Below are 9,466 nucleotides of genomic sequence, written 5' to 3'. Positions count from 1 at the left end.
TCTGTAAGAACTTCAAGTGGAAAAAAACAAAACAAAACTAAAAACCAAACCAAAACTGGAAACATTCTCTTAGTAATCAAAATAATGTTGAAATGGTTTCTAATGCATGAAAGGTTACATGGGAGATATGATGAGCTTCACCTTGCAGCAAGACCTCAGGTCCATGAAAGAAGAGGTACACAAGTGATGTTCATGCTCATTTGCCAATGTGCCAAGGGACCTCATTCAGCTCTAGCCACCACATTTCAGTGGCATCTTCCCCAGCAAACTCATCTTTGGTCCCTGCTTTGACCACGGTGGAGGCTGCAAACATGAGGAGCAGCCTCTGCACCAAAGCTTACCCACAGCCAAAGGGTGGGGGGCACAGCTGCATAAACCTTAACAAACATTATTGTTTGTCTAATGAGCTTATAAAGCTCGATTGCAATCATAGTGAAGTATGAATGAATAACAATTACAAATAAAACCCACAACCCCCCCAAAATAATCACTTTAAAATGAAAAGCATGAGTATTTTTTTTCTCCAATCTCAGTACAGAGCAGACAGGTGTGAAATCTGAAGTGCAACAGATGCTTGTGAGATCTGGAAGCCTTTTTGCACATGGCTATAAAATGTAAAAACTGACCCTTGGTAAAAAGTGCTTTATAATAATATAGAATTTGTCTTATGTCTGTGTGAGAGAAATCATCTTCTGCAGAGCCCAGTCCTATGCCAGTCAAGGGAGTCTGCTCCATTCCTCACGCTGCTTCCTCTTATTCTTCATAAACCCTGAACAGAAGGAAAGCCAAGAACAAGATGTTTAACCTATGAGAGAAATTACTCCAAAATAAATAAATAAAAAGAAAATAATAAAATCCCAGAAACTGTATTTTTACCCTTTGTTTAAGTAAATTATTGACTTCAGCAACCAGATTTCTATCCATAAAGCATCTGGGAGGAGGAGGGTTGGATTCTGCCACCTCTGCTTCTTGCAGGCACATAGTGAGTTACATGCTCTGCTATGGTTATCAGGATGCAAAAGATGAAGAAATCCACATCTGTTTATGCACTTTTAACCTCTGGAAAATATCTGTCTCATATAAAAATGTTGAAAAATCTCATGAGTTGTATGTAGGTAATAAATTGACAATATCTCCTATGTTGGGAATAATATTAGACTGCATGTTATTTTTCTGGTTTACACCCTGAGAAGGTCACTTGGCAGCCTTGTTTGCTGGACACTCCTAGTTGTGCAGGCTCTTTGGGTGAAACTACTCTGCCATGGCATGGGAAAGGGAGGAAGAGATTTATGTTTGTACTGTATTTGCCTTCAAATTCCCTGTATTTTCCTGGAGAGCAGTGCAGTAGGTCTGGTACAGCTGGCACCGAAGGCACTGACAAATTATTTCTTGTGAGGATTTGGTTTAAATCAGGCTCTTTATGGATGAAATAGTTGAAACTGGCTTGGATGCCCTGCTTGCCCCACTAGCAGTGTTAGGGACAAGCTGGCTGGGACACAGGGGTGGCACGTCCCAGGCTGGTAGCTGAAGCCTCAAGGATGATGGGTTCACAGTCCCCCTGCCTGGCTCCAGGCAGTCCCCTTCCCCTGGCTGGACTGTGGGGAAGCTTCAAGCTGACCCTTATTTTTCAGCCATGGAGGAGACCACGAGCAGCATTGGTATCCAGAGGCAGGAGGTTGTCTGCAGCACACAGATCCAGTTCTTTGCACGGGGCAGCAATCTGCTCAGGGTAAACTGACACATTTCCTGAATGCACAAGCCTGGGGCTGAGCATCCTTCATCATCTTAATGATGGCTTTATTAAAAAAAAGCCACCAAGAAAAAAAAACCCAACAACAAATGAACAAACAAAAACCAACCCCAAAACCAGCCCCCTCTAAAACACCAAAAATAAACTCTAAAAATTTTTAGGAAAAAAAAAAAAAAGGGAGAAAGACTCTAAATATGTGGTTATAAAGTAGTCAGAGCTTCCCACGTGTTCTGTTGTGAAGCAGCTGTCAAAGAGGTGGGAGGTAGGGGCCATGGGGCACTGTGGGGCTGTGTTGGACCTCAGGTCTGGAGCTGCTGAGATGGGGCTCACTGCTTGCTGCCTTCATTTGAGCTCAGTTTTGGGGGCCAAATTCCCCATCAATCGAGGAGGAACAGGGTTTGGTGGGGCAGTACTGCAGATAGAGGGGTTTTCTTGGCCCTAGTGGGAGCATTGGCCTGGTTGGGCACCTCCCCTTAATCCCTTAATTACAGACAGGGCCATCAACCATCAAAAATTCATGTTTCTCACTTTCTTCTATCTATGACTGATGGCTGACAAAAAACAAAACCAAAACAAACAAACAAAACCCCTCCTGTTTGCAAGGGAGAAGGTGGTGGAGCACCTGAGCAGCAGCTTACTGGTTTGGGTGGTTTGTGGGGTTTTTTGTTTGGTTTTTTTTCTGGGAATGATAAGGTAGTTAGAATTGACAAAGATCTGCATCACCAGGAATTGAAGAGTTTTGAGGTGATGAGATTAAAGCATGACAGGGCACTCTCTTCCCCAGCTCTGCTGACTGCTTCCCTTGTGACTGTGAGAAAGTAATTTAGCTTTTCATCTTGGCTTTTTACCCATAGAAAGGGTGTGTGTGTGTGTGTGTGTGTGTGTAAATAACAGACCATCAGCTGATGAACAATTGAACAGAAAATAATTACTATTTAGAGGCAGAACAGCCAATCCTAAAATAGAAGTGACGACTGCATGTGACAGACAATAAAAAATAGCAAGAAAATCCATCTATAACTGTAATTTTGGTAGGGAAACATATCCTCTCTGCTGGATGGAGAGTTTTCAGTGTGTGGATTTTTCTGGGCTCTGAATGCTGCCCAATTGCCTGACTTTCCACCAAGACTTTTCCCTCTCACTCGTTCCAACAAGTGGGTAACTTACCTGCCTTTCTCTTTCCATACTCTGTACCACTTCAGCAGCCTCACCGTATTCTGGCGTTTGGGGTTTAAGCAGTGCTGCTGCTCCCCTCGCACCCGTGTCCACAGGGTCACACTGCAAGGCAAGAAAAAATAGGTCATGGGGGTTTGGGGAAACACTCCTGCCTTTGTCCCACTCCAGGTAAATGCTTGGATTGCTCAGGGGGGTCTCATCCAGGCAGGGGGAGAGAGTTTTGGATGTTTTAGGGCAGATATATGAGTTTGTTGTAAAAATATTGGAACAGATCTTCAGCTGTTACCCATCAGCACAGTGCAATATTGTCCACTATTACACTAGGCTGTACCAGATGAAGACTTACCCGCTGGTTTTAATCAGTGGGTTTGCTCTTCCTGTCTGTTAGATGTTTTATTCTGAGTTTAATAGCTGATTTAATTAGGGTTTATCCGGGCAACCACAAGGTCTTTGCATGAGGAAATGGTTCCCGTACGCTCAGCAACGTGGCGTCCAAGAAGAAAGATCAGACCTAGGTCATGATTTCTTGTCTTCTCTTTTTCTTTTTTTTTTTCCCTTCAACCCACAATGTTTTAATTCCTTGCACATGGTAGGGTGCCTGTGTGTCCATCAGATTAGCTCTGAGCCCCAGGCAGGCAGTCCTGGGGGCTTCAATTCCCTTCCATCACAGGCCAATCTGTCTTTCCTTGCCAGCATCAGTGGCTCCATGTCCACCTTTTGTCTGGACAAGATGTGCTGGGAGGCAAAACATGGCAAAAGTCTTCCCATCATTTTGGGTTTCTTCCCAGAGAGCTTTCTGAAGCCATCACTGGTCTGTCTGGGTTATGACAGACCATGAACTGCTTCCCAAGAGGATGGCTTTCCAGAAACATCAAGACTGCTTTCATTTCTCAGGGCTCAAAATCAAGCAGTTTTCTATTTTTCATATAAATTTTGTAATAAAAAACCCCCACAATTTTTATTGATATTGTTAACATTCTAGAAATATCATCCATAACAGAGGATATGTGCCTGACTATCAGTGAAGTTGCCTGCATGAGCTCAGCTGAGGGTCTCTCCGTTTTTCCTATTTCAGTGTTATCCAGGGTGCTCTAATTACTATTTCCAGTCAATTAACTTTCCCCTGCTCCCCTTCTCTCCTTCCCCTCCATCTGGCATGAGCTGAAGTCACCAAAAGGCAAGGTGTGATTTTTTTCATGTTTGTTTCTGGGAGGTAGGACATCTCCAGGAGTCTCTCTGGCTGCAGAGCTTGGAAAGGGAAGGATCACTCCTAAAATCCCTGACCTGTCTGTGCTCCATGGTGATGTGGGCCAACCCCTCTGGGGATCAGCATATGTGTGACAAGGGCAGTTTCCTACAGTTTTGAATGGAAGTGGAACCAATCCTTCACTTAAGGCACAAGACATGCAAATGTCAAGGGACTTAAGGTCAGCATGAAGTTTCTCCATCTTGCAGCCACCTTCTTGGCTGTGCCATTAGCACTGGCTGATGCCAGACCTTGGCTTGGCTTTCTCTTCAGGCAGACCATAGAAGGCGTTTCCTCCAAGTGATGGACAAGCTGAATTTTAGGAGGAGTGGAGCAGGAACACCTCTGAAAAGCAGCAAGCCCTATGTTTGCACCAGAAACAGCAGAGGACAGTTCTAGATTTACCAGAGCCTACAATCTGAGGAGAAAGAGAAGCCTGTTTTGCTTCTCAGGTGAACAACCAGAGCTCTTCTCAGGCTGAGATGTGGTACTTTGGCACACACATGGATTTTCTGCTTCGATGCTGGAGCCTGGACAGCAGAGATGTTTCTAATACAGCCCTCTGGTCCCTGTGCAGTCCATGGTACTGTGCTCAGAGGGTTGGGATGTGCTCAGAGGATGAGAGGGATGAAGAGATGGAAGCACCAGAACTCAGTGTGATACCTCCAGTGCAACTTGGGACATGAGCTTCCTCCAGGGGTGAAGGATCTTGGTGGCAGCTTTCACCTGGAGTGTCTGAAGGTCCCTGTCCCCACATCCCCTCAGTACATCCCTGCCCCAGGGGTGGGCATCCCTGGGTCAGTCTGTGACACACACACACACACCCTCCTCAGAACCCACCTCATCTGCAGGGATGGTGGGGCTACACCCCTGCCTGCAAACACCCTATTCCCTGGGACAGCAGGGGCTCTGGTCCCTTCTGCAGGGACTGCCACCCACCTTGGCTGCCTCTTGTGGCCCCAGCAGCACCCGTTTCCCATCGGCTGCTCTCACCCTGGTGCCTTCCTCCCTCTTAGGGTTGGGCAATGGAGGGAGGGGGGGCTGGAGGCTTTCAGGCAAGAAGAGTTAAACCTTCCCCTGTTTTCTGCTGCTTTGTTCAGGATACAGACACGCACACAGTTATTCCTACATATACCTGAGAATATTGAGAGATTTTTGACTGCGTCTTGCCCTGTGCCACAGCTCTGCTGGGGGGGTTATAGCCAAAGAAAAATTCCTTCTTAAACAGCACCCTCATACCTGCTTTTTCTCTCCCAAGCATAATTTATATCCCATTTTTCCTGTATTAAAAGGCATGAGAGCGTTTGAGGAAGGCAGGAAGGAAACCAGCTTTGACAACTCATTTTAGATGATCACCACAGCAACAAAAACTCAATTGCAGGAATTTAGCTCTTCTGTGCCTTGTCCAGAGACTCCTGAATCGATTGGTTCTCAGAATATTAATTTCAGTTTGCTTTCAGTGCTGCTTTCAGACTGCCTTGTGGTAGCTAGAAAGGCAGTGAGGGAGCCCTGCCTGCTCTGCTGACAGCATCAGTGATGGGACAGCTCTGTCCCCTCAGCCACTGCAAACCCATGGCAGCATCGCTCAGCATCTGCAGAACTATCCAGCTGGGAAAGCACCCACTCATGCATAGTGTTCCAGCTTTCCCAACTTTCTGGTTGCAATGTGAAATGTGGCATTAATGAGATTTATCCACTCCCCCCTTTCCTCCCTGCCACCAGCTGCTTTCAGGCAAATGCCTGGAATGGGATGTGAAGCGAGTGCTCCTCCGCACCATCCTTTTGCTATCAAAAGGTCAAAGCAAACAAAGCAAAGCTGCAAGGAAACAAATTGTGCAGTGATGGTCTGCAAGCATTTTTCTGTTCAGGTCAACATCTGCTGATCTGGGTTTCGAAGAGGTTGGTCTGATGTGTGTTGCTTGCAGGGATGCTGGTGTAAATCTGGAGGAAACCTGGGAAGCTTGGCTCTCTATTTCCCTTCCACCCATGTCTGCGTGGGCAGGATCAGGCTCCTGTGGTGTCTCCGTGTTTGTGCTGGACGGATGAGCAGAATTTGGCTCTATGGGCATTAAAAAGCCCCAGGGCTGCTACACAGCAGGACAGGATTCCATGAGACCCTGCTGATAAAACACCAGCGAGGGAGCAAAACCCTAGAGTGAGTCCATGGCTTGCTGGGAGTGTTGCTGCTCCTGGGACTCTTTGTCCCTTCTTAGGTGACAGAGGGGTTTGGTGCAGTCTTCCTGCCTCATTTGCTCTTATGGTCCTTATCCAGTCCCATGTGCTGTCTGGATGGTGCTTTGTTGGGGGATCTTAAGATATCCAAAACAGGACAGAAAAAAAAACAAACTACGAGCGACTTATTTAAAATGTAAATCCCCCAAACTTCCTCCTTTTGAGCCAGTCCAAAATCCCTGAACCTGTGTGGGGTTGATGAGTCCCTTCATTGCTGTGAGATTTTAGGGCTATATTGGTCACAGCTTGCAGTGAGACAGGGAGGAAAATGTTTTCTTTTGTGCTAGGTAGTCCCATTGAATGCAAGGAGGTGGCTCTGGGACAACACAGGCAAAAATCTGACCATGGCTGGGATAAATCATCCTTGTAGAAACCAAGATTTCCTGGTGTTTTTATCCTTATAACTTGAATAAATAGTTTTGGATTTTACGACAGCTCGGAGTGGGGTTTGTGCCTATCTCTACTTGAATAATTATCATTATCCTTTTATCTCTGCCTGTTCTGTAAATATTAATTTGAGAAAAAAATTATGTTGAATAAGGATAGCTGGGGTTTTTGGTCAGAACTGCACTTTTTATTGCATCTGATACAGCAAACGCCTATTCCTAGAAATTAGCATGCCAGGGCATGAGGAGAACACAGAACAAAGAAGGAACTTGCAGTCTAAGGTAAAGCAATTCAGCCAAGAGGGAAACAGAAAGCAGTAAATGAAGGAAAACTTACATAATCATCTCTTCCACGCAAAACGGGTACCTTGGTTTTATTTCCAGCTTCCGTACATTAGAGAATCTGATTTTAGGACCTTTTCTCGAACATTTGCACTTTACTCCTACAAGAGAAAGCATTTTCTCATGTGCCTGCAAAGCCTCCTGCATACCAAGCGTCCCTTCCCCGCCAGCCTCTGTGCATGCACCAACTTCACTTTGCTTTTTCAAGCCTTGGTGGGAAAAGCTCAATTGTGCAAAGCTGTTGAGCTTAAAAGAAGTAATATATATATATATTTTTATAGCCCATGGAAAGGTAGTGACTCTCTGGGCAGTATGTTTTTAAAGCTTTGTCAAGGTGAAAGCTTTTCAAAGTGCACCTGCTGTGATTAAATGAAATTGTATTTAATAAAATGAGTCAAAATTTGCTTGAAACTGAGCAAGCAAAGCCACAGCTCAGCTGCTCTCTCATTCGCACCCATCTCTCTTGCACTTAGTAGGACTTACAATCATGTCTCCTCGCACGGGTGCTCTGGTGCATTCACAGCCAGGCAAAAGCTGAGGTTTTTTGAACACCGTTGCTGTGCACAGCATGAAATGCACACTGCCATGCTTGCTGGAGCTTGTGCTGCCACATCACATCCAGGTCTGCTCTAGTTACCCCCTGGAACCCATCTTCAGTTTCAAAGGTGATATTCAGGCAAAATCTTTGAGTAATGGACAGCACTGCTTGACCTCCCAGGTGAGGTCTTGCAATGAAGACAACTTGGTGGCATCTATTTTACCTCTATTCCACCTTATAAAAACTCACTGCTACCTTACCCACAGATAGAGTCCATTGCTCTTCTCAACATGCAGAGGGGCAACTAAATACAACTCTGGGCTAGCAAGAGATAAATCAAAATGCCTGGAAAAGCTAAGAGATTTCCCCGGGAATAAGCAGAATAAACTCACCTTCCACGCTGGCTAAGCACATGGCGATGAGGAGCAGGAGCAAAGCTGCTGTCAGGAGCTTCATGGTGAGGCAGCAGGTACCTGGAGAGCGATTTTAAGGGGCTTAAATATCTTGGGGTTGGTCCCCCAGCTCCCCCCCCCTCCCCGGCTTGTCCCCGGTGCTGGATGTCACCGGGGAGAGGTGCGCTCTGCCTGCGCTCTGCCTGCGCTCTGCCTGCGCTCTGCCTGCGCTCTGCCTGCGCTCTGCCTGCGCTCTGCCTGCGCTCTGCCTGCGCTCTGCCTGCGCTCTGCCTGCGCTCTGCCTGCGCTCTGCCGCTTGTCCTCTTTTAAAACAGCTCCCGCTGCCCTGGCTGCCGGCTCATTAATATGCAGAGCAACTCCACGGCTCCCTCCGCTCCCTGAGCCCCGGCGGGGAGGGAGGGGACCGCCACCCGCTCCCTCAGCCCCGGGGGTCCCCTCCCCTCTATTCCCCCCGCAGCACCCCGGGGTGGGGTGAGCGCAGGGGATGGAGTGGCTGTTCTGCCCCCGTTGCGGGGGGGTCGGGCAGTGTTTTTGTGAATGGGGCTGCTAGGTGGAAAAAAAACCTGAACCCACTCCAGCCCAAGCTTGGCAGAAATTCCTGTGCATCTTGGAAATAAGATTTGGAGAAATCTCACCTGGAAAAGGGTGTCACCTATTGATTTAAATTTTATTCTCTACCTCGAACAGGATCCCAAATCTAAAGGAAAGCTTAGTGGATTAAATGGGGGGGGAGGGAGAAATCATTCCTAAGAGCGTTCATTGTTAGGCGGGTTTAGCATGTGGAATGTTTCAGGAAAGATCAATTTAGAGTTGCTTTAATGAGCACTCCAGCAATGTTCTGCTCTGTGAAGAGCAGGGTAGTGACACGCAGGGACTTCATGGATGTAAAGACACATTCCTTCTCCCCTGCCGAGTCTGTTTCTGATTTCAGCAACAGCTAAAATGGCATCTTTGAATTCCGGAGTCTAGATTTGTGCCTCTGTAACTGAAATATGGGTAAAGATCAGAGACAGGTCTCTAACCTCCCTCACAGTAATGTATTCCCAATCCAGTGCAGCTCAATGCTCCCACTTCATCCCAGCCCCTCTCCCACCACCTGACTGCCTACCCATCCATGTTACTAAACTGAACCCAGCCATCCCACCAGCTCAGGCAGGGCTTGGGAAGGACAAACCACACATTCCCAGCTCCCTTCAGCATTTTAAAGTTTCCCACATGGCTTCATTCCTGCTGGCTCCCATTGGCAGCAGCCATCCCCACTGCATTCCCGGCCCCGCTGTTGGCAGGCGGCGAGTACAGCTCTACCACACACAGCTCGCACGTTGCACACAGGCAGCTGCCTTGTTCCTGGCCCTTTTTTTTTTCATGGGAGACGTGCTGACA

General features: G+C 47.0%; 1 protein-coding gene across 2 annotated transcripts; it reads right to left on the bottom strand.

The window, feature by feature from the left end:
- Nucleotides 1-523: 523 nt before the first annotated feature.
- CXCL14 (C-X-C motif chemokine ligand 14) lies at nucleotides 524-8,295 on the bottom strand. Of its 2 annotated transcripts, XM_030459098.1 has the most exons (5): nucleotides 8,063-8,239; nucleotides 7,128-7,233; nucleotides 2,918-3,028; nucleotides 877-999; nucleotides 524-769 (listed from the first exon to the last, which is right to left on the bottom strand). In XM_030459098.1, the coding sequence occupies exons 1-5, from the start codon at nucleotides 8,124-8,126 to the stop codon at nucleotides 754-756; spliced, it is 420 nt and encodes a 139-aa protein (XP_030314958.1). In that variant the 5' UTR covers nucleotides 8,127-8,239; the 3' UTR covers nucleotides 524-753. The 2 variants fall into 2 exon arrangements, with proteins under 2 accessions (XP_030314958.1, XP_008493712.1); XM_008495490.2 differs by lacking the exon at nucleotides 877-999 and having other exon boundaries at nucleotides 8,063-8,295.
- Nucleotides 8,296-9,466: the final 1,171 nt, after the last annotated feature.

This window comes from Calypte anna, chromosome 13 (assembly GCF_003957555.1).
Source record: "Calypte anna isolate BGI_N300 chromosome 13, bCalAnn1_v1.p, whole genome shotgun sequence".
Classification (NCBI taxonomy): Eukaryota; Metazoa; Chordata; class Aves; order Apodiformes; family Trochilidae; genus Calypte; species Calypte anna.
Note: the sequence above shows the minus strand (reverse complement) of the source record. Positions and strands in the feature narration are given on the sequence as shown.